General features: G+C 46.7%; 2 protein-coding genes across 3 annotated transcripts in view; both read left to right on the top strand.

Moving 5' to 3' along the window:
* Positions 1-1,877: 1,877 nt before the first annotated feature.
* On the top strand, positions 1,878-7,923 carry Cfp (complement factor properdin). The gene is made up of 9 exons (XM_047536507.1): positions 1,878-2,037; positions 2,123-2,273; positions 3,805-3,980; positions 4,432-4,602; positions 4,732-4,923; positions 5,129-5,302; positions 5,555-5,746; positions 5,891-6,002; positions 7,697-7,923. Exons 1-9 carry the CDS (start codon positions 1,974-1,976, stop codon positions 7,860-7,862), a joined length of 1,398 nt encoding a protein of 465 aa, XP_047392463.1. The 5' UTR covers positions 1,878-1,973; the 3' UTR covers positions 7,863-7,923.
* Positions 7,924-12,406: 4,483 nt separating this feature from the next.
* Syn1 (synapsin I) overlaps positions 12,407-24,618 on the top strand; it is a 49,295-nt gene continuing 37,083 nt past the window's right edge. For both annotated transcript variants that reach the window (XM_047535482.1, XM_047535481.1), the window contains exons 1-5: positions 12,407-12,922; positions 21,978-22,035; positions 22,349-22,440; positions 23,384-23,540; positions 24,001-24,090. In XM_047535482.1, coding sequence (XP_047391438.1) covers positions 12,546-12,922; positions 21,978-22,035; positions 22,349-22,440; positions 23,384-23,540; positions 24,001-24,090 — 774 coding nt within the window. In that variant the 5' untranslated portion in view covers positions 12,407-12,545. The remainder of the gene's footprint in view (positions 12,923-21,977; positions 22,036-22,348; positions 22,441-23,383; positions 23,541-24,000; positions 24,091-24,618) is intronic.

Genomic DNA, 24,618 nt, shown 5'->3' with positions numbered 1-24,618 from the left:
GGAATGGTATTTCTTTCTCCTTGAATGCAGGAGAAATGAGGCATAGCCTTGCTGTCTTTTTTAAAATATATTTTTAGTTGTAGATGAACACAATACCTTTATTTATTTTTATGTGGTACTGCAGATCAAACCCACATGTGCTAGGCAAGTGCTCTACCACTAAGCTGCAACCCCAGCCCCTGCCTTGCTATCTTAAGGTCCTTCATTGTTAAGATTGTTGTTTTCATTTCTATACATTTTGTAGTGCTGGGGATGGAACCCAGGGTCTTGCACATACTAGGCAAGTGCTGTACTGCTGAGCTATATCCTCATCCCACAAGACTGTTGTTTTTAAAGTAGGCTCTGGAATTTGATTTGTTAGGGCTTATGAAAAAAGAAAGTAGGACTGTGGGGCACAGTTTTACCTGTAAGGAAAATGGACTGAAAATAAGTTCATTATTAACAGTAAAACAAAGCATGTAGAATTATTTTCTCTAGATGAGACTCACAAATTGGTGGTGGTGGTTCTCAAAGTATGGTCCCCAGTGTCACCTAATATTAGACACGTATGTTCTTTTTTTTTCGCTACCAGGAATTGAACCCATGGGCACATAAGCACTGAGCCACATCCCCAGCCCTTTTTATTGAGACAGGTTCTCATTAAGTTGCTTAGGGCCTCACTAAATTGCTAAGGCTGGCTTTGAACTGATCCTCCTGCCTCAGTCTTCAGAGCCACTAGGATTACAGGTGTGTACCACTGCACCTAGCTAAAATGTCCATTCTTCAGCTCTACTCCACACCTGTAGAATCAGAAACTGGGATGGAACCCAGTGATAAAACCTTTTGGGTGATTCAGATGCACACTGAAGTTTGAGAGTCACTGAACTAGAGAGTAACAGGGATATCATCCAGGAAGGGTAGCTCTGTGAAGGAGATGGTGTCTATTCTCTGTCTCTCCTTTTACAGTAGAAATCACTCATAGGTCAGGATTTTTTTCCATCCTGCTCTCTGCTCCATTGAATTCTGAGAACTATGGCTTCCAAAAGGTGTTCAATAATTGTTCAGTCAGTCAACATAGCAAACACAGGACACCTAGTATATGCTAGGCACTGTTTGAAGGACTTTTAAAAATCTCAACTCCCAATCTTCTCAACAAACCCACACAACTATGTCTTAGGTGCTGTCTGTATGTACATTTTACAGAGGAGGAAGCAGGCAGGAGGAGGGGATGGTATCTGCCCAATGGTACTCTGATTGAACATAGCCCAGCTGATTCCCTCCTGTCCACCCCTGCCCCAAGCCCTGAAGGTATCCTCAACTGGGCTCCCAGGGCAGTGGATATCCCCAATTCCACCCTTTCTGGATCCCTCCCCACACCATGCCACTTCCTCTTCTCACTTCCCTTGTGGTGACCTCTCCCCATATGCTGACCGCAGGGAACCTCACTTTTAGGAAAGAGGAGGGTGGGGTTAAGTCAGGATGGAAGATGAAGCAATTGCCTCGATGCCTTCTCTACCCCTCAAGGAGGGCACTATCATTTTACCCTTGTCCAGCGCCCCCATGATACTGACCCTTTCATGTGGTCAAGATTATACATTTTACAGGTAGGGAAACTGAGACCCAGAGAGGTTGAAGTGACTTGCCCAAGGTCGCACACCTATAAGATTCATCTTGCTCTAAATGCTCAAGCTCCATTGCCTTTCAGTGACAACTTGTCCAAGGAGCAGGGACTGAACACTAAGGTTGCTGAGTGGAGCAGGGAAACAGAGTGTGAGGTGCTGGGGATTGGGTGACAAACAAAACAGAACCAAGGGTAACACAGGAAATGGGGAAGGGAAAGAAGAGGAGGCGGAGGGAACAAAACAGGTCAGAGCTGAAGGGGCCTGCAGGATATCCTCCTAGTTCCTCCTGTCGGCGGTTCCTCTTTCCAGACGCAGGTCAGCCCAGATAAAACCAGACCTCCTCACTGGTCAGGGCACGGGTGCACATTCAACATGACTATCCGAGCGCAGGCCCCTCAGTCACTGCTGCTGCTACTGTTCACCCTGCGAACCACAGGTGAGTGAGTGGGAGCCCAGCTGTCCCCTGGGGGACCCAGATCTACCATAACCCTGACCATTCCCTCCCCCTGGTCCTGTTACAGGCTCAGACCCTGTGCTCTGCTTCAGCGAATATGAAGAAACCTCTGGCAGGTGCAAGGGTCTCCTAGGGGGAGGCGTCAGTGTGGAGGACTGCTGTCTCAATGCTGCCTATGCCTTCCAGGAGCGTGACAGTGGGCTCTGTCAGGCATGCAGGTTCGGGGGAACCTAGGGTTGGGGGGCAAAAAGGACCATGACCCAGATAGGCTCTTCCTTTCTCTGGGACTTCCAGTGTTGACCCTGGAGGCCATGATCATAACTAGCTTAGGGTTTATCAAGCTTGGTACTATTGACATACAGAGCTGGAAACTTATTTGTTGTGGGTTGGGGGGTGAGTGCTGACCTATGCCTTGTAGGATATTTTGTCACATCCCTGGCCTTCCACTAGACTCTAGGAGCAACTCACCTACCAGTTGGGAAAATCAAAACTGTCTCCACACATACTCAAATTTCTGAGGTCAACTACAGTTCCCTAATTATGATGACAGCTCATATTTATTGAGTGCTTACTGTATATAGAGACATCTATATATGGGAGAGGAGGAGTTTGGGGGAATTCTGAGGGAAGCTCCAGGCCCCTAATTATGATGATACCTTACATTCCTTGAGCATTTCCTCCATACTAGATGCAATGCAGGGATTTCTAGGGTAGTTCTAGTCTGTTAATCATGATTTCCTGCAGCTTACATGTATGGATTCTTACTGTATTCCAGATGTATTTCCTAACTTATTTCCTGACTGCTTACTATGTATTCCAGATACACTACAGGGATGAGGATCTCGTTTTGCAGGGGGGATTTCCTGGGGATTGAACCGAGGGGTTCTCTACCACTGAGCCACATCCTCAACCCTTTTTATTTTATTTTGAGACAGGGTCTCAGTAAATTGCCAAGGCTCATCTCAAACTTGAGATCCTCCTACCTCAGCTTCCCAAGTTGCTGGGATTACAGGTGTGCACCACCAGGCCTGGCAAGGATGGGTATTTTTGAGAGCAGCTTTTGGTCCCTAGCCATGTTGGCAGGTCATATCTATTTTAGCATTTGGCAGCATACCCTACCATGAAGGAGTTTGCGAATGGATCCAGGGTATTTCTTTTTTTATTTTTTTGGACTGGGGATAAAACTCAAGGGTGCTCTTCCATTGAACTATATCTCAGTCCTTTTATAAAGTTTTATTTTGAGACAGGGTCTCACTGAGTTGCTGAGGCTAGTCCCAAATTTGCAATCCTCTGGCCTCAGCCTCCTAAGTTACTGGGATTACAGGTATGCACTGTGGCGCCTGATGATCCAGGGTATTTCTGAGGGGACGTTTGAACTCATTGGCATGATGGCTCCTATTTATTAAGCATTTCCTGTCTGCCTGCTACTGTGCAGGGTGGTGGCCTTTTGGGTTTCTGGCAGCAGTTTGGGCTTCTAGTCCTTAGGTTTGTTTACTGTATGCCCAGCTTTGTCCTTGGGGATTTCCAAGAGGAACTTTAGGGCCCTGGTTATGAAGGAAAGTAACATTCATCAAGAACTTAATTATGTGCCCACCTATTCTCATTCAATTCCCCAGCATCCCTAAGTGGTAGGTACTCTTGGATCCATACTGCACATTTACCCAGCACCCTCTTATGTGCCTGCCTCTAGAGTTCCACAGGCCATCCTGTCAGTTTGTACCAGGATAGGACATGTGTACCTCTTCATAGGTTGCCACGATGGTCACCATGGTCCTCATGGGCCCCCTGCTCAGTGACATGCTCTGAAGGCTCCCAGCTGCGACACCGGCGCTGCATGGGCAGGGGTGGGCACTGCCCTGAAAAGGTGGATCCTGGGACCCTTGAGTGGCAGCTACAGGCTTGTGAAGACCAGCCCTGCTGTCCTGGTGAGGAGGATCAGCCAGATGGGCAAGCACTCCCCATCACCTGGCCCCAGCACCAAATGAATCAGTGCAGAGGCCCTGAGGACAAGCCTGTGCCTGATGCTGCAAGGAGCTGAGGAGGTCCTGGTGACTGGAGGAGAGTGGTGGGAGGTGAGGCTAGAAAGGTGAGGGTGGCTACAGTGAGGACATTGACTTTAGTCAGTGATTTGGATTGTGGGCAGGGGAGAAACTCGATCTTACTTGGTTTGGGAAGATGACCAACTGTACTTCAGGAGTCAAGCAGAGGAACTAGTATGAAAGCTGCTGCCATGGTCCAGATGAACAGTAATGGTGGGCCAGATCTGGGGACAGAAGATGTAGGGACAGGATTAGCTGACATGGGGCACATGAGGAAGCCAGGGACACTGATTGGCATCCCTACCTCCATCCCATCTGCCTCTCTCCTCTCCAACAGAGATGGGTGGCTGGTCTGAATGGACACCCTGGGGGCCTTGCTCTGTCACCTGCTCCAAAGGAATCCGGACTCGCCAGCGAGTATGTGATCGCCCTGCCCCCAAGTGTGGGGGCCGCTGCCCAGGAGAGGCACAGCAGTCAGAGGCCTGTGACACCCAGAAGGTCTGCCCTAGTGAGTGAAGGCAGCCACAGGACCCTGCTGGGGCACAGGGTGGGTATGTGGGGTTTCAGCCAGGACCTGCCTGGCAGAGAGGACCTCGGCAATCCTTACCATGTGTACATCCTCCCACTCCTATCACAGTACATGGGGCCTGGGCTGCCTGGGGCCCTTGGAGCCCCTGCTCAGGCTCCTGCCATGGTGGACCCCACATGCCTACGGAGACACGAAGCCGCACATGCTCTGCACCTGAGCCCTCCAAGCAGCCTCCTGGGAAGCCCTGCCAAGGACCAGCCTATGAGCAGCGGGGCTGCACTGGCCTGCCACCCTGTCCAGGTATGTAGTGATGAGGCCACTGGCATGGGCCTCATCCAGCAAGCCTCTTGAGTCAGGGCACAGATGGTCTGTCATTTTAGGGGATAGAGTTCTCATACCATGTAATAATGGAACCTTTCATTTGGGGACAGACTGCCTCAAAGGTCTAGGGACTGAGGTGGGTTGAAGTGGCCTTTATCCTTACTCTCTTTCCTCCCTCCAACAGTGGCCGGGGGCTGGGGGCCATGGGGCCCTGTGAGCCCTTGCTCTGTGACCTGTGGCCTAGGCCAGACCCTGGAACAAAGGACATGTGATAAACCTGCACCCCAGTATGGGGGTCCCATCTGTGCTGGTGATGCCACTCGGACCCACATCTGCAACACAGCCATCCCCTGCCCTGGTTAGTACCTAGGAGGTACCATTTCCATGCTTCAGGTCCCCACCTCCTGCCCTTCTGCTGCCCAGTTCCTATTGCTGAGGCCTTCATGCCTCTAATTCCTCCTTTCCCAGTCCTCATGCCTTGGTTACACCTCTGGTCCCCCATTCCCACATCTGATCACCCCCACTCTCTCCAACAGCTTTCTTTCCTTCCCCTGAGCTCCCTTATTCACTCCCTATTTTGATCCAAGCCCCTGTTGCCTTGTCTCTATAGTGGATGGAGAGTGGGCAGCCTGGGGGAAGTGGAGCACCTGCGCCCGCCTCAACCTGAAGTCTATCAGCTGTGAGGAAATCCCCGGCCAGCAGACACGCACGAGGATTTGCGTGGGCCGCAAGTTTAATGGACAGCGATGTGCTGGGCAATATCAGGATATCCGACATTGCTACAACATCCAGAATTGCATCTGTGAGTGCCCCCATAGATAACACTGTGAGCTGGGCAGCCCATGCAGGGGCAACGGCTTCCAACTCTGCTGTGGCCGCCCCCCCGTCCCTGCAGTCTCCCCCTCACCTCCAGTTTTGACTCTGTGATCCCCTCCCCTTGTTACAGTGAAAGGCCAGTGGTCAGAGTGGAGTACCTGGGGGTTGTGTACACCCCCATGTGGACCCAACCCCACCCGCATCCGCCAGCGCAACTGCTCAGCCTTGCTCCCCAACTTCTCGTGAGTGAGGGGGCAATGGGTGACTGGGAGGGAGTCATGATGTTGAAGGTGGGATAATCAGTCCCCCAACTAGGGCTTCCACCACTGGGTCTAAGGTGCCTGCCCTACTGAGTGACATCTCCCAGGAAGAGGGGAGAAGTTAAGTGAAGAAGGAAGATACTCAGGGAGAATTCAAAGCCTCTGTGCCCCTTAGTCACTCACACAGTCACTCAGCTGTTCTCCCTTCACTCTGTCCTTCTTGTGTCCATTCCTTCTGTGTTCTGTGTTACCATGCTTTGAATTGCTCAGTTGCCCATGACTTCATTCAATTCTTCAGTATCTCACTGCCCTGAAATACTCCAAGGCCTTGTTGGCAATAGTTGTAGAACCCAGATCCAAGAACCCCTCAAGGGGCCCAGGTGAACAGAGCCCTGAGAGAATGCATACAAGGAACACCTGGTACATGGCAAAGGGACTACCACCATACTCTGGGTCCAGGAAGCTGATCAGGCCTTCCTGGGAAGGCGGAGGTCAGGAAAGGCATTCCTGGCATCAAGACTGTGAGCAGGGTCTTAAACACAGGTGATCGACCACACTAAGTGTTCACTGGTGACTAGAGTGGCCCAGGTGTTGGAGGTTAAAATACCCATCCCTTCCTACATCAAGCTACTTGGTTAAGCAGGCTTTTCACAGCTCTTAGAAGGCCTGGCATTTGGAACATGATCTCCTAGCTCTGGGGTCCAGAGTAGGTCCTAAAGATGAGTTAGAGGTGTTGAATGGAGGTGCAAAGGACCTCAAAAAGAGAGAGACTGAATGAATGAAGGACTAATTGAGAGAATTTGGATGGGAGTGAATGGAGGGTTTGCCTAGTAGGAAAAATTATCCAGGCAAAGGCCTTTCTGGACATGGAACTGAGTTTGGGTAAAGTGGAGAAGGAGAGAGAGAGATTGACTCAGGCCAGGGATTTGGGCCCAACATCAAGGCCTTGAATGTCAGGACAAGACATCTGGGTTTTTTTCAGGTGGGAAATGGGAAGAGATATAAAGGGTTTTAGAAGTAAGAGAAGGTAGCTCCCATCAACAATTAACAGCCGGGCTGGGGATATAGCCCCATTAGTAGAGTGCTTGCCTTGCAAGCATAAGGCCCTGGGTTTGATCCCCAGCACCACAAACAAAACAAACAAACAAACAAAAAAACCACACAATTAACAGCCACCAGCATTTACTGAGCACTTACTCTGTGCCAGGCACCACACTGAGCACTTTACTTGAGTTAATTCATGTATCTTCATTCTGCCTGGTGAGGTGGGTATTGATATTATTATTCCTATTATTACCATTTTGTAGATAAGGGAAACAGGCACAGGAAAGGTAAAGAAGCAGCCCAATATCATACGTAAAATGTAGAGTTGGGCACACAGTGGGCACTTATTAAGAGTTTATTGAGCTGAGTGTGGTGGCACACGCCTCTAATACCAGCAGCTCGGGAGACTGAAGCAAAAGGATTGTGAGTTCAAAGCCAGCCTCAGCAAATTAGCAAGGCCCTAGGCAACTCAATCAGACCCTCTTTCTAAATAGAATACAAAATAGAGTTGGGGATGTGACTCCATGGTCAAGTGCCCCTGAGTTCAATCCCTGGAATCCCCCCAAAAAAGTTTATTGAATGCATTCTTGCCTTCCCTGAACTTCTTTCTCCCATTTTCCTTAACATCCCAGGCCCACCGTTTCCACGGTCGAAGGTCAAGGTGAGAAGAACATGACCTTCTGGGGGAATCCACGGCCAATGTGCGAGGAGCTTCAGGGACAGAAGCTGGTGGTGAAAGAACAACGGCCATGTCTACATGTGCCTGCCTGCATAGACCCTCAGGAACAGAAACCCTAGCAGCTCTCTCCTCTATTCTGCTTCTCTGACCTCTCAGACTTAAATAAATCAGTCTCTTTGGGCTCTTCTAAGATTCCTTAAAGGAAGAAAAGCAACCTGACCCCTTCCTCCAAAGTGGGGCAATAGCATCTTCTAGGGCAAAGTCACAGCAGCCTGTGGTGGAAAACAGTATTTTCCACTGTGGCTGCTTTTTGGACGGAGTGAAAATGAGTGTGAAGCCCCAATTTCCCTTTGCCACTGCCCAAATGCTGTCTCGGACCCTCTAGTGCCCTAGGGCTGCCCAGCACGTCCCTCTGCAGAGCTCTCCTTTGCGGGTTTCATGATTGACTATTTCCTCTGGCAGGCACTTCTTGATTGGCCAGCATTCTGGCTAGTTGTTATCTCCCCGCCTCCTGAAGCTCCCTGGGTTCCCACCCACCAGATCCTCGGGGGGGGGGGGGCGGGGGGCAATTCCATGTCAATCTACCGTGAACAGCGGCAGAGGCGTGGCCAGTGTTGGCGCCCTGCCGAGCGAGCACCTGCACCCACCCACTCAGCAGCCCAGTTCCAACACCACAATTACCCGCGACAAATAGCTTTGGGAGGCTGGGGGCGGACTGAGGAAGTGGGTATGATGTGCTTTGAGCTGAGGTGAGGGTATAAAGAAGTTAGAGTCAGCATCCGCCTGGAGGAGCCCCTAGGACAAACCCAGACACATATTCCTCACACAGTTGTTCATTTCACTCAACACTTAAGTGTCTGCTGTATGCTAAAGCTAAGTTTGGGCATCTGGGGTGGAGGAGGGCCTGGTAGAAGGAGAGGACATCTGAACCAGGGAACAGACTCAGAATAGGCATTCCTTTCGTTCGAACATCTATTCAACACTTAACGCCTACTGTATACTAACAATAGTGCTGGACATCAGGGGGACATAGAAAAGAAGAAGAATCAGAGCAGCACGTGCCTCCACAATGAAGAAAAAAAATCCAGACTCCAATGCTCTTAGCACTTGCTCATTAATTTACCACTCACTGAATGCTGAGCCCCTCGTGATGAGCCGCATAGGATTCATTATAATAATGATGGTAATAGCTAATACTTAGAAAGTACTTAGTGTGTGCCCAGTAGTGTCTTAAGGCTTTCCATAAGCATGAAGTCATTTAATCCACAACAAATCCATGAAGGTCACTATTATCCTTATTTTGCAAAGGAGAAAACAGCCACAGAAAGCTTATCAACTGGACATTTTTGAATCCTGATGGATTGTGTTGCAGCCTCAAATATCAGAAGCAGAGTTCAGGATTTGTGCAGTGGGTAAAGGGAACCCACTGTGTGGGAAGTGCCAGGTGGAAGATATGGGACACCTGGAGTCTGTCAGTACCCTTATCTGACTTCTCTGGATTGACTTTCCATTATGTAAAATGGGCTAATTCATGGGTTGAAATGAAGACAAGTCATTGACTACTTGGTCATTTTGGCAAGACTAAGTAAAAACGAAGATTCCCGGTGGCTACTACAGGGTGTGAGAGAGGTATGTGTTTATAAGAAAGTGGCAGTTCTGTGTGTGTGCATTATGAGGTACATTTCTTTGAGTGTCTATATGCTATAGATCTATGGAGTTGTGCAAGAATTAAGAATATTGAATATATATGAAGGTGTGAGGTTACAACTCAGCGTGTGTCTTAACTGTGAAATAGTATGTGCACATTAAGGTAGCATAGATACATATGTGTGTTATAAATATGAGTATGTCAGGACCGTGTGTTGAAGCTGCTACTCACTAGTTAACAAGGAAAATCATTCTTGGCCTGAAGAAGATGGAGACAATGTAGAGAAGCCTTACCTCTTTGCCTCCAGGAGTTGAAATACTCCTGGGGGGAATCCACATCCCACAAAAAAACAATGTACAAAAAAATAATACTGTAAATTAAATCACCTGGAATAAAATGGAACTACTGGCCACAAGTACCAGGAACCTGGGAACCAGGTCCCTAGGGAGAGGGATAGTTTGAATACAGTCCTGAGGAGCCCAGATTTAGGCCCAGAGGCACCAGAAAGGTCTAGAGACCTGAAACTGCACCTGTTCCCCAAAGAGGTCACAACAGGCCCACACAGCTTGTTTTTGATTAGTAGTGGAAGTACATATTCAAAATATTCAAAGAAACCAATTTGCAGGCAGTTCCCATTTGGAATGCCAAAGAGTGCATCCTGGAGGGAGGAAGGGAGGCCCAGCCAAAGAAAAGGCCTGGAAGTGGGACTGAAGATGGCTGAGATGAAGGAGACAGTAAAAGGATGATTTAGGTAATGTTTAACTTGGGGACTGTGGGAACCTAGAGAAGAAGAGATGGAATATGAATTGCATGATTCCTGGAAACTGTCCGAAGGCAGCCCCTGAGAGAGGGAGAAAGAGAGAGGGCATTCCTGGCAGAGGTTACAGCACATTGCTCTTCCCCTCCCCTTGTTACAAGTGGATCAGGTGATCGTCATCTTTTTACTGATGGAAAAACAATATCAGGGGTTTGGCTGGGGTCATAGCTCAGTGGTAGAGTGCTTATAGAGTACTTGCTTGGTACATGTGAGGCACTGGGTTTGATCCTCAGCACCATATAGAAATGAATAAATGAAATAAAGGTATTGTGTCCATTTACACCTAAACTTTTTTTTAAATGTCAGGAATTTAGTCACTTTCCCAATCATATGGTGAAAGTGTGTCTTGAACTCAAGCACTGCGACTCCAGTTCCCACACTATTCCTGCCTTGCTTAAACAGGTCAATGATGAATGAAGAAGAATGAACAAGTGAATAAGTGAATGATTAACCTGAAAATCCTGCAGGCAAAAGACTTCAAATCCGCCTACTTGCATTATCTTCTGCCTCCTCATCTAGTCCACCATCATTGCTCACTATGTTTAACACACTATACAAACTGGTCCCTGCTAACCTCTTTGATCCTGTCTCCTACCATACTACCCCTCATTTTTTTCTAGTTACACAGGCTAGCTTTTCCATCTTCCTCCACTCACCCCACCCATACTGGGGATTGAACCCAGGTGCACTCTACCACTGAGCTACATCCCCAAGTCCTTTTATTTTTGAGAAAGGATCTCACTAAATTACTGAAACTGGTTTTGAACTTGCAATCCTCCTGCCTGAGATTCCTGAGTCTCTTGGATTACAGACAAGTTCCACAATGCCCGGCTTCCTGACACATTCTTTTTAAAAAAAAAGTATAAATCATAAACTGAACATGACCCTGTGGGAATAAATTGGAGTTCCTGGATTCCCTCATCTGTGAAATGGAAATTATATTATCCACCCATAGGGTTGTTGTGAGGTTTGGATACAATCAGTCGACAAACATTTGTGTTTTTATCGAAGTCAGGGTCTTACAGGTTTGACAGAATGTCTCCTAAATCTGGCCTCTGTCTGGTCTACCTCATTTGCTCACCTGTAGATATTATTTGGCATCCTACCTGTGTCTGTGGAAAGTTTTCAAGTTAGGGGAAGACAGTCATGGACACCGATGACACCAGGTTTGAGCTGTGTCTGGAGCAGAGGGATGGGGCATGTAGACCGAGTGTTGTATGTGGGGAGGGGAGAGTGGACATGCATCAGGGCTAGTGCTACAAGGAATATGTCTGTGTTGCATATCTTGGTTTCTCCATGATCATCTGCGGGTACCTGTTTTGTCTGGGTTTGCGTGCTTGTGTGAGCTTCTCTGGGTCTCTGTGTGTCAGTATGTGGTCCACGTATGTACACATGTGTGTACTCAACATGTTCATGTGTTAGTTACACTGAGTTTATGTCTGTATACTTAAATGGGTTTGTGTTCTCTGTACATGTCCCCGTGTTTCTTTGCTTTTGTGTTTGTCATTCCTGTGTGACTCCAGGCCCTCAGCCACCGGGGGCAAGGGTGTGTACAGCGCCCAAGTCTCCACCTCCAGTGTCTGATGCTGTCTACGCCTCCCCCATGCCCTTCTCTCTACCTAGCTGAGACCGTATGGACACGGGAGACTGATCTCCACGCGGGACACTGCGTTTGACCTCACTCCTCGCTGTGAGGGGATTGTTTCTCTACTTTTATGTCTCTGAGTATGACTCCACTCCCACCCCCAAAATGCCTTTCCTCGTGAATATCAACACTGGAAACCGAATATTTGGGGTGGGGTTCTTGTGTATGAGTGCAAGTGGGTACAAGTACCAGGATGAGGTGGTGGGGGTGTGCCTACCTGACGATCCCGACCTCCGGAGAAGTCCCCCACCCCCAGTCCCCAAATTGCGCATCCCCTACTGGAGGGGGGAGGGGAAACAGGATGCGGCGTGACGCGTGCGCAATGCCAGCTTCAGCACCGCGGACAGCGCCTTCGCCCCCGCCAGCCGGCGCGCGCCACCACCGCCCCAGCACTGAAGGCGCGCTGACGTCAGTCGCCGTTCCTCTACAAACTCCCCTTCCCCGTCGTTTTGGTCGCGTCCGCGCCGCCGTGAGTCCAGTCGGACTGCACCACGCGAGGCGCGAGATAGGGAGTCCCGGGCGCGACCATCCGCGCTGCGGCGGCGGCGAGTCAGCGCTGCCTCAGTCTGCGGCGGGCAGCAGAGGAGTCGCGTCGTGCCTGAGAGCTCAGCAGTGCTCCTGGGCCCCGTGTGGTCCGCCCCCGCGGCTCCTGACCAGACTGCCCCTAGGACCCCCTGCCCCAAGCCGCAGCCATGAACTACCTGCGGCGCCGCCTGTCGGACAGCAACTTCATGGCCAATCTGCCGAATGGGTACATGACAGACCTGCAGCGCCCGCAGCCGCCCCCGCCGCCGCCCTCTGCCGCTAGCCCCGGAGCCCCGCCCGGTTCCGCGACTGCCACAGCCGAAAGGTCCTCCACAGCCGCCCCCGTGGCCTCTCCAGCAGCCCCTAGTCCTGGGTCCTCGGGGGGCGGTGGCTTCTTCTCATCGCTGTCCAACGCGGTCAAGCAGACCACAGCAGCCGCGGCAGCCACCTTCAGCGAGCAGGTGGGCGGCGGCTCTGGGGGTGCAGGTCGCGGGGGCGCCGCCGCCAGGGTGCTGCTGGTCATCGACGAGCCGCACACAGACTGGTAAGCCAATGCCGAGTCTTCCGTGGGCCTGGGTCCCCAGATAGTTCCACGGTGAACTAGCAATTATTGAGCGCCGCTTATGTGCCTGGCACCTGACCCCTCACTCAATTTCTTTTCCTGTAAATTACTATGCTGGGCGCCTCATATGTGTCTTGCCCTCGCCTCCCCAAAGTCTTCTCGATGGATACAGGGGGCAATTATCTTTGCCTGTCGTGTACGTCTTCCTCAATCCTCCTCCCCAAAGTCTTTGACTTCAGTATATCCTGTGAGACTTCAAGAGTCAAATGTACCCTGCCACCCCTCCCAACCCTTGCCCCAAATGCCTAGTCCTGTAATGAGTCTTTTAAGTATTTATGGAGTACCTGCTGTATGCCTCACCGAAGAGTCCTTCCCTAAGACCTTTGGCCTCAATGAATTTTGTGAGCATGTTATCCTCAACCCTTGCCCTCAGGCCTTCTTTCTAACAGTCTTGTGAGCATGTATCCAGTCAGCGCAATGTGTCCCACCTGGTCCCCTTCCTCAGAGATCTTTGAAACCATTTGGTAAACATTGATTGAAGTGCCTTCTGTGTGTATTCCACCCCAGCTTCTCACCAAAACTTTGCCTATAATGGATCCTGTGAAACTTGATTGAATGCCTTCTGTATCCCCAACTCCAGGCTCTCTCTCCAAGGAGACACATTTTCTCCAAAGGATCTAGACAACATTTATTAAGTGTCTGATGTATGCCCCATCCCCAAGGCCCCTCTCAAGCAAATCACTTTCTTCCAGTGAATTCCATGAGCATTTTTGAGCCTTCTGTGTGTGACTCATCAGACTCTCTCCTAAAAGATCTTTTTCCTACAGTTAATCTAGAAAGTATTTATTGAGTGTTTCCTGTATTCCATTCGCAAACTACTTCTTTAGAGGACTTTCCTTTGGTGGACCCATTTAGCTTTGATCAACTGCCTGCAAAGTGAGCCCCATCTCCAAACCCTTTGCCCAGTGTCTTTTCCTTCAGTGGTTTCTCTCAGCATGAGTTGAGCACCTTCTGCATGACCCAACCTTAGACCTCTCCACACAGACCAATGACTCCCATGAGCATTTATGGGGTGCCTTCTGTATGTTCATGCCTCCTCCCCAGAGTCCTTTTCTTGCAGTGAAGCCAGGGAACACATATGCAATGCCTATGGCATATAGGGAGTACATTCCCCTTCATTACCACTAGGAGAACCTGCCCCAATCATAAGACTTCTCCCTAAGCTATTTTTCTTCAGTAAATCCAGAGCCCATTTTATAAGGGTTACATCTTCCCATTTTTTTCAGTACCCCTAGGATTCCCCCTCCCAGCCTTAAGTCCATAACCCAAAGGGCCTTTTAGTCAATTTAAGCCAGTAAACATTTACTGAGCACCTACTCTATGAGTTATTCTCAATAATCTCTTTCCAAGTCTCTGGAATTTCCTGCCCCTACCTCAAGAGCCAAGTATCTACTTCAGCCTAAATTTATTGAGTACCATCTGTTTACTATTTAGATCACTCCCTCCCCCAGAAGCTCTTACCCTACAGCCTTTCTTATTTGTTTTACAGATATTTATTGTATACTTTCCACATGTCAAAATGTGAGATGCACTTAGAAAGCACTACTGTATGCTAGGAAGAACCCTCCTTCAGATCCCCTTCCTTCTAATCCCAACCACCAACTGGCTTCACTGTAGCTTTTCCTCCATTCAACCCCACAATCATTTAATGAGCACTTATTGTATACTCAGAAGAACCCCATATTCTCTTCCCCTTTTGTGGTCCTAATCCCTCCTTTAACAATCTCTATCCTGCCTTTCACACTACACAATCCTGAAAGCTCATAATATGCATTATTTCCCCTTTGTTCTGACTATATTCCCTCCCCCACTTAGTTGCCATCTTTCCAGTTGTGCTCCCCTCCTATTAACCCAGAAAACACTTATTAATCTCCTACTGTATTCTGTTCAAATAAACACATTCCCATTCTGCAGCAGACTGTTTCACTATTTTCTCCATCTACCTCATAAAGCATTTATTGAGCACATGAAATATTTCCTTCACAAGGTCCATTCCCCAAGGTGCTATCCTCCTGGCTAAATTTGCTCCATTGAAGTTAACAAACATTAATGAATCCCCTGTTGAATACTGGTAACCCCCTTCTTTAGACTTCCTTTCTCCTCTCGAACCTTCCAGACAGGTTCCTTATTGCTTTTCCCTGCATTCCATCAAACATTTATTATCTACTAAATACTGACAAGTCCTTTCCCCTCTCCATAACAACTCCAATGTTTTCTTTTTTCTTCTAATTTGTCCAGCCAGCACCTGCTGAATTCAATGAAAGAGCCTTCCTTTCCATTCTGCATCCAAGAAGCCCCCCTTTATCCTAACAGCTCCTCCAATATTTACTTCCAGTCATCTAGCAAATATTTATTTAGTGTCTACTACATGCTCAGCGTGGGAACAGAGCCCTGAAACACCAACTTGCAGACTCTCAGAACAGTGAAAGCTTCGGGGATTTCAACCTGGAAAAGGAGGAGTTTTGCAAACTCTATAACAAATGCACACCTCAGTACAGTCTGACACCTTCCCCAAAACTTGACCACTCTCGTTTCTTCCTGAGTCTCAATTCCTGTGTGGTTTAAAATTGCAACCTCTGAGTTGAGACACCTCTCCCTTTTAGAGACAACTTAGTCCAGTGTTTTTCAAACCATGGGTTACATATTGACTTAAGACCAACATGTCACTTTCTTCATGAAGGAGGATAAATGGAGGTAGAAAATAACAGAGTATGTTGCACATAATAAGTGGAGCTGTTTAATAAAACTGTTATTCCAATAAGATATATAACATTATATATGACATATACTATATAATGCACATGTTATATAATGACTTTATGATGTATAATACATCTATGTGTATTTTTCTTCACAAAATGGAATAAAACAGAATAGGAGATGTAAAACTTCATTGCACATGGTAAGGTAATTCTTTCCTGAAATTTTATTTGAATTATATATGTATACTCATATTCATTTTACTATACATTCTAGAGACATATACACATAAAATATACAGCATTTTGTGTGCTATAAATTATATAAGACATATCCTATATTGTATTTTCTGTGTAACATATGTCTTATATAATATATAAATGTGTGTATTTCATGGATTATTATGTAAATATGTATATAGTGAGTTATATAAACTATATTTCTTATTGTGGCTTCTTTTCTTAGATAGACTTCCCTGGAAGCAGACCCTTCACCTAGTATCCCAGAGGCTCATTTGATTGGTGATCCATTCCCTCATCTTTGAGGGATCCCTGAGCCTTGTGTCCTCATACACTTCTAAGGCTCCAACAGTTGTATTTGTTCACTTACCATTAAAGTTGAGCAAGGAATACTAACAGATACCTAAGTGCATCACCTGGGTGCCAAACATTCTCCTCCCTGCCCCCAGTAGGACAGAAGCCCTACCTCCTCCTAACATTCAAGGTCATGTCACCCTGCCAGAGAGTGACTTCTCTTCACTCGACATGAGAAACCTGAAGTGCCCAGGTGGTAATCATAACTTAGAGTTTAATGGGATTCTTGCTGTGTCCCCTGGTAGCAGTGTTCCCCCTTGGAGAAGCAGGACCTCTAACTTTGCAGAGACCTGAGGGAACAGGAAGCACAAATTCCAAAAGTGGATCACTGGGATTGATGGTAAGCTGGGCCACTCCTACTTTAACATCTGAGTTCCCAGACTCATGTACTCTACCTATTAGGAACACAGCACATATAATGGTCATTGATTTAGGGTTTACTGTGTTTGGAAGGATGGTACCAACTCTTGCATGGTATCATCTCCAAGATAGGGTCTTAGCTATGACTGCAAGAAGCAATGTCATTCTATCAGGCCAGTGGCTTCTGGGTGATTGGCATATAAGCTCATCAGTTGATGCCATGGTCACAGACCACTTTTTTTTTTTTTACTTTTTTTGCAGTATAGGGGATGGAACCCAGAGCTTTGAACATACTAGGAAAGTATTCTACCACTGAGCTGTATGTCCAGCCCTTTTTTATTTTTAATTTTGAAACAGGATCTTACCAAGTTGCCCCAGCTGGCCTCAGAATTTGCGATCTTCCTGCCTCACCCTCCCAAGTAGTTGAGACTACAGGCATGTGACACCATGCCTGGCATCACAGGCCACTTTTGCACCTCCTTTACTTTGCTGTAACATGTGTCCTTTGGTTTGATGCAGTGTTATGTGGGATCCTGTGCTGCTGGATCAAACATTGTGTAAGCCCTTGGACAGTGACGATAGCTGAAGTCCTTTAGTCAGAACAGGCAAACCATATATAGAATATTCCAGTTAAAATAGATCACTATTCTTTCCAGGGTGGAAGGGGCCCAATGTAGTCAGCTCTCCCCCAAGTATTTGGTTGGTCGTCTTAAGGGATGGTGTCATATCAGGGATTCAATGTTGATCTCTGTTGCTGGCAGGTTGGACACTCAGCTGTAATGCTGTTGGTCCCACACATAGCTTCTTTCTCTGCTGCTATTGCCACTTCATTTGTGTGCCCATCTGCTAGCACTGGGGCGGCTGATTAGAGAGGCTGGCTGACATCATCTGGCTGACTCATCCTGTCTACCTGGTTGCCTAGTGCCACTTCCATGGTGGATTCTGCCTGGTGGGTGTTAACACACAATAAAAAGATCTTCTCTCCTCCCTTTTTGCCCGCTTCCATATGCCAACCCACATTTCTGTATCCCACACCTCCTTGTCCTGATCTTCCAACCTTTTCCTTTCCAGGCCCCTGAGCAACCAGCCAAGTCATTCACCATTGCCCAAAAATGAATGTATGTATTCTAATCTTGAGCCATTTCTGTTTTTCACACAAAGTAAGTGACAGGTGGATGACCCAAAGATCTGCCATTGGGATCACTGCCATTGTCTTTCACTCAAAATGGCACAGATTCCACCCACAGATTAAGACAACCCGTTTGAAGACCAATCATAGGTTTTTCCATCTTTCATTAGCTTGTTGTTAGGAGTCCCTTAGCAGAGGGAGGCACCAGCATAACAACTGTGGAAGATGTGGGGATCTGGGTTCCGTGCTCATGCAGATTTCTTGGTCTTGCATAGACTCAATCCTAGCTGCTGGTCCCATCTGACCTTATTACTTGGTGTGCCTGGAAGAACCCAGCTCATAATGGGCTTTTGGTGTGTGGTCACTTGGTACTCCACTGTCAAGCATTCTCTATCAGACCTCAGTTTTGCAGTAGGATTTTTTCTCAAAGGCATATAGTTCTTTGCTGCAGATGGTATGGCCCAGCTCCAGAACCCCAAGGACCTCCCAGTTGGGCTTCTCATAGTCTCCACACATTTTTTCTCACTAGTGACACCTCCAGTATTGTAGGATCTGCCAGATTATATGGCCTAAGTGGTAGAACTTCTTGCACCATAGACTGGATCTGCTGCAGAGCCCTTTTGTGCTCTGGCCCCCACTCAGAGCTGACAACTTTACATGTCACCTGAAACATAATACAGAGTAGTATTTACTTCCAGGTATGAAATGTGCTGCTTCCAGAACTGATGGAGGGTTACTGGGTGGTTTGCTTTGCCCTTCATGGTGGAAGTTGCAAGATGAAATGATTTGCTCTGTCCTTTGGAGGGGTTACCCTGGCATGCTTTGGACAGGTGGATCCCTAAAAATTTTACTAAGGAGACTTTGTAAGGTTTTTCTCCTGCAATCTGGAGCACATGTGTCTTATCAAGACAATATTCTAATCATATCTTTCTCATCTTGCATAATCGCTATGATGTAATTGATATAATTGTCCAGCATGATAGTCTGTGGGATGTCCAGATGGTCCATTCCTTTGTCTATATTATGACATAGAGTAAGAGAGATAACATAGTCCTATGACAAGACCATCAATGAATATTTTTGTCCATCCCACATGTGAACTATTTCTGATCCTCTTTCTAATTATAATCGAAAAGAATGCACTCAGGAAATCAGTGGCCACCTGCCATACCTGAGGTCTTACTAATCTGCTGTAGCAATGATAGCATATCCAGTATGGCAGCTACAATCAGAGATATTACTTGGTTGTACTTGCAGAAGTCTACAGGCATTCCCCAGATCCATCCAACCTCCTCAGAGACCAAATTTGTTAAGATAGATAAGATGGAACCACTACTCCTGCATTGTCTAGATCTTTCTGAGTGGCCATCATCCCTGGATGTGTATTGCTTTGCATTTGATTTACCATTTATTTGTTTTATTGTTTTTTGATGGTACTGAGTTTCAAACTTGGGGTCTCATGCATGCTAGGCAAGTGCTTTACCATTGAGTTACAACCCTGATTTTCTGATTTGATTGGGGCATGCAGGTGTGTCCCATTTCAGAAACTTCCATTTGGACTTAACCTGCTACAATTGCTCTTACCCCACAGGCCAAGGCACCCATATAGGGGTTCCAACAACTACAAAGTATGTCATTCCAATTATGCATTTGTGAACTGGGGGAGTGACTACTGGGTGGGTCCCTGCATCCAGGGGACCCACTTTGCACAGGACCTGATTATCGGTCTTTTCTCCGGGAAGGGAAGTGTGGGTAGATTCTGAGAGGGATCACATTGTCTTATAAGGCATCTTTAAGCAGAGAGAAGGTCCATATTCTCACATGGGAATATGAGCTACTGCTCTAGGCACAATGAGTTCAGGTGAGTCTTATAAGTTCAAGGTGTTTAATTTTGTTGCTCAGATATCCCTATCCCAAACCTCAGGGTCCCATTTCTGTCTTATTAGGGATCTGAGCCTAACATAAGAGATTTCAAGGTCTGAAAATTTAACCTTCTGTGAAGGTCTTCCACACTTAGAATTAAATCTTGAGCTTGGTACTCTCCTTTGTCTGCCCTGGCTACAGATTAAGGTTTCCTTAAATGTAGTCTGGGAGATCCTCCAGCTTTCACAATTTGCCTTGAATTGTTGATTATTCACCCTGAGCATATCAGATATTTCTGTAGCTAATCAATGGCATTTATTGGTCATCCAAATCTGGTTACCATTTCCTTCATATCTCTCAAGTACCAGGGATATTTCACCAACTGGCTCTCTCCCTTCCATCAGATTCCCATTACAGACCATCATCAGGAAAAGTCACTGCTGCTCCCAAACCCCAGGGTCCTGTGCTGTCAGTCTCCTCCTAGAAGGATGGGCTACACAGCTACTACTCTTCCCATTACTCACATTTCCACTTTCATAAGATCCACCTATGGCCTAAGTGGCATCCAACTTGCAATGCAGATTGGACCTGCTACAGAGTATTTTGTGTGACTACATCATGTCAGGGGCTATCTGTGCTCCACCTCCCATCACTAACAGATCCTCACTGCCAGCTGGCTGTTGACTGACCAAGCTTCAGAATCATATTAGTGTCTTCTTTGGAATTTGACTGCTCTGGCCCATTGTTTTAAGTTGGGTTCCTGGAAATGGACCCCCAGGTGGAGATTTGCATGCTGGAGGTTTATTGGGATTACTTTAGGCTCTACACCTGTGAGAAACATAGAGTTGAGTGAAAGTAGAGGCTGGGCCACCATGTGATTGATTTGGAGGCCTCAGCTGATCCCAGGCAAGGGAAGGGCTCTGGAGCCAGAATGGCCCTTCAGAGCTGATCCAGAATGAGGCAAGAAGGCTGGGCTTTGTACCCACTCAGAGACCAGAATATGACTAAGGGATGCCCTCAGAAGTAGGTCTAAACTTAACCAATGCAGTTCCCTGTGACAGAAGACAGTTCCCAGTGACGGCAAAGCCAGCAACTGATATTAGAGATACCTTGGCCCTGAAGAGGAGGCCTGAGCAGAACGCCCCAATATCTCCCACACATACAGGCAGAAAAGCTTGAAAACCAATGACACACTCATGTTCATACACCATCAGTTTATAGATGAAAGATGTGCATATCTGAGAGAAATTATCTTCAGATAATTGTGAGGGGACAGTGTTAGTGAAGGTGTGTGTGTTTGTGTGTATATGAGAGCAAGAGACAGACTGAAGGAAACAGAGATACAGAGATAGAGAAAGGAAAAGGAAATAGCGGTACTAGTATGTGTCAGGGCCCATTCGTGCAAGTGTGTATGTGGCAGAGATCAGACTGTATACTTGCCAGTGACTAGTGTGTCTCTTCCCCTCATCCCCCTTCTATGAGAAACCTGTTTAGAAATGAGCTTTCATCTTTGGAGAACCCTGTCAGGTAGGAAACCTGGCTGTAGGGAAAGAAGCCACTAGAAGCTGGGCTCAGCTGGGCTGGGGCTAGGGACAATGACATAGCAGTTTGTGATGTGCCTACCGCTGCTGCTCCTCCTCCTTCCCATGACTTCCCTTCATCCTCAGCTGCATTTGTCCCTACCCCCCATCATTGCTGGCTACAGCTTCTTTAGAACCACCCCCAGCCTGCACCACTCAATCTGCTGCTCCTTTTCAGATGCAGCTGTCCATCCATGGCTGTTGTGTCCTTCATAGCACATAACACCCATGGTCAAGGTGCTCCTCCTTGGGAAAGGGCCAGAGAACAGAGAGATGCTTCAGGCCTCACAAGCAAACATAGGCACTAAGACATACTCAGACACTGAAATACACACAACCAGAGGCACACTTCATATAGACATACTCTCAGGTTTTTTGCCACTTACAAACCTCAATCTGATTTTAAAATTGTTATAATTGGCATTGCACTATGCATTTTGCAAAACTTTTCAAGAACATTTACAATAGCAGTGTGATGAGCAGATGATATTTTGGAAAATACCTATTCACTTTTGGTTTAAGAACATACTTTACAGTTTGAAACATCCTTTGACACTTGAACACCTCCATAAGGATTACAGGAGACTTTATTGTTTACAAAGCACTGCTAATTTTTTTCAAAGTATTCCAAGCACTTTATGATTTCTGTAGTGGCACTGAAGGGGCAAAGGGGTCAAGGGACAAGCCTGGATGTTGTCTTCCTTTCTAAGATTTGAGCATTAACAGATGTGCTCTTCTGTTTTCCTCTCTAGGGCAAAGTACTTCAAAGGGAAAAAGATCCATGGAGAAATTGACATTAAAGTAGAACAGGTAAGTTGGGGCAGATAGATAGACTTGGGGTTCAACTATATCCAGACTGTGAACTGAGTGGTCTTTTTTGGGGGGAGTAATGGTGATTGAACCCAAGATCACTCTATCACTAAGCTATATCCCCAGCCCTTTTTATTTATTATTTTTGTTTTGAGACAGGATCTCAATAAGTTACCAAGGTCAGCCTCAAGTTTATGATCCTCTTGCCTCAGCCTCCTGAGTCTCTGGGATTATAGGCATGTGCCGCTGCACCCTGCATGGGTAGTCATTTTTGTATGATGTGGGCGAATTACCAACTTTCTTTCATTTCCAGGCTGAATTCTCTGATCTCAACCTTGTGGCTCATGCTAATGGTGGATTCTCTGTGGACATGGAAGTTCTGCGAAATGGGGTAAAAGTTGTGCGGTGAGTATTAAAAGGGACCATGGTGTTACAGGAAAGGTATAAGGACTCCCTTATAACTGAGAGAGAATCCCCATCTCCCTACCCATTCTTCTATGAGCAAGAATTTAGGCATGAAATGTGGAGAGATAACTTTTTCTTTTCTTCTGAAAAAGAGCCAAGCATCCCAGCAGGCCACAGGTCAAACTTTTCAATTATGCATCCAACAAAAATTTGTTAAACATCTATTGCATGCCAAGTGCTGCTCCCGGGTCTTTACATTTGGCAAACATTTATCGAGCAACTTCTGTGTGCCAAGAGCTGTTCTAATGCTGTGGACCTAGCAGAGAATTTTTTAAAAAGACAAAAATCCTCTGCCCTCATGATATTTTCAGTCTACAATGTGATAGACAAAATAAACAAAGAAATAGGAAAATGTAAACTGCTAAGAAAAATAGAGTAGTAAAGCAGATATAGGGATTGTTAAATGGTGGTGGGGTTTTCAGTTTGGATTGGATGACCCAGTGGCATGAAAGACAGTTAAGGAAAGACTTGAAGGAACTAAAGGAGTGATTCATGCAGGTATCTGGGTAGGCGGAGGTAATGTTTCAGACAGAGCTGCCCATGCAGAGTCCCTGAGGCTAGAATCTATTCTGGGTTGTACACTTTGAGGACAGCTGGTAGTCTGAGAGACTGTGATGGCAGGGGGTGTCAAAGCTGAGTGGGTAAGCTGCAAGCTGACCTTGGGGAGGGCAGCAGGTAGGAAAGGCTAACAGGAGATCACAGATGGGAAAAAGGTAGAAACTCTGCTCCAGGCAGAAGGAACAGCTTGTGCATGTGTACAGAGGTAAGAAACCACTTTGCAATATCTGGCGGTTGTGAAGATTTAGAAATTCAGTCTTTAGCTCAAGGGTTTTAGGGAGCTTCTGAGTGGACTACGACTCTTCTTCCACTGCCCCTCCCACAGGTCTCTGAAGCCAGACTTTGTACTGATCCGCCAGCATGCCTTCAGCATGGCACGCAATGGAGACTACCGCAGTTTGGTCATTGGGCTGCAGTATGCTGGAATACCCAGTGTTAATTCTTTGCATTCTGTCTACAACTTCTGTGACAAGCCCTGGGTGGTAAGTGTCAGGAAGGAAGTAGCAACTGGAAGCGAGAATAACTCATGCATGCATACAGGAACTTGAAGCCACTCTGTGGCTTATGGGAATTGAGGACATTTAGAAACTTAGTCAACTTTCCAGTATGGTAACGAATTCCTGAGAGAATCAACTTATAAAGTCAAAAGGTTTGTTTTGGATAACAGTTTTAGAGGCTTCAGTTCACGATGATTGATCCTGTTGCTTTGAACCTATAGTGAAAGAAGCACATCATGGAGGAATAGCGTGGCAGAATTAAGCCACTCCCCTAAATATGCCCCCAATGACTTAAAACCTTCCTCTAGGCCTTGTCTTTCAAAGTTTCCACCACTTACCAATAGTGCAAGCCTCTGGAATACATTCCAGATCCAGACTGTAGTACTTGAGACACCCTTAAGGTGAAGGATCCATGTCTCTGACTCATGTCTCCTGATTCTCATAGTTTGCCCAGATGGTTCGACTACACAAGAAACTGGGAACAGAGGAATTCCCTCTGATAGATCAGACCTTCTACCCCAATCACAAAGAAATGGTAAGTCAAGGGGAAGTAGAATGCAGGAAGGAAAAGATTCAGAGCTACTGCAGTATTACCGATGGGTGCATTATCAATGGTATGATATCAGAAAGTGCTGCTATTGCAAGCATGTTGGGGGTGTGATATTGCTTTATGATAGGGTCTATAAATGCAGGCTGAGTGTCACTTAACTGAAATGCTTGGAACCAGAAGTTTTTCAGATTTCACATTATTTTCAAATTTTGAAATGTTTATATATGCATAATGAGATATCTTGGAGATGGGGCCCAAGTCTAAATACAAAATTCATTTATGTTTCAGATACATCTTATGTAAATAGCTCAAAGGTAATTTCATACAATATTTTTCATGAGCCTGCTTTTTGACTGAGACCTATCACATGAGGTTAGGTATGGAAAATTTCACTTGTGGCATCATGTCAGTGCTCAGAAAGTTTTAGATTTTGAAACATTTCAGATTTCAGACTTATGGGTTAGGGATGCTCAACCTGGCCCATGAATTTCCTAACTGTTACAAGTGTGAAAT

The sequence above is a fragment of the Sciurus carolinensis genome, chromosome X (assembly GCF_902686445.1).
Source record: "Sciurus carolinensis chromosome X, mSciCar1.2, whole genome shotgun sequence".
NCBI classification, from domain to species: Eukaryota; Metazoa; Chordata; class Mammalia; order Rodentia; family Sciuridae; genus Sciurus; species Sciurus carolinensis.
This window is presented reverse-complemented; position numbering and strand designations above follow the sequence as displayed.

What these genes read in the sequence shown, in the direction of transcription:
- Cfp (XM_047536507.1), top strand. Translation starts at nt 1,974, where the DNA reads ATGACTATCCGAGCGCAGGCCCCTCAGTCACTGCTGCTGCTACTGTTC. An exon ending in GGGCTCTGTCAGGCATGCAG is followed by an intron (nt 2,274 to 3,804) that starts GTTCGGGGGAAC and finishes ACCTCTTCATAG; the next exon opens with GTTGCCACGATGGTCACCAT. An exon ending in CACAGCCATCCCCTGCCCTG is followed by an intron (nt 5,303 to 5,554) that starts GTTAGTACCTAG and finishes TTGTCTCTATAG; the next exon opens with TGGATGGAGAGTGGGCAGCC.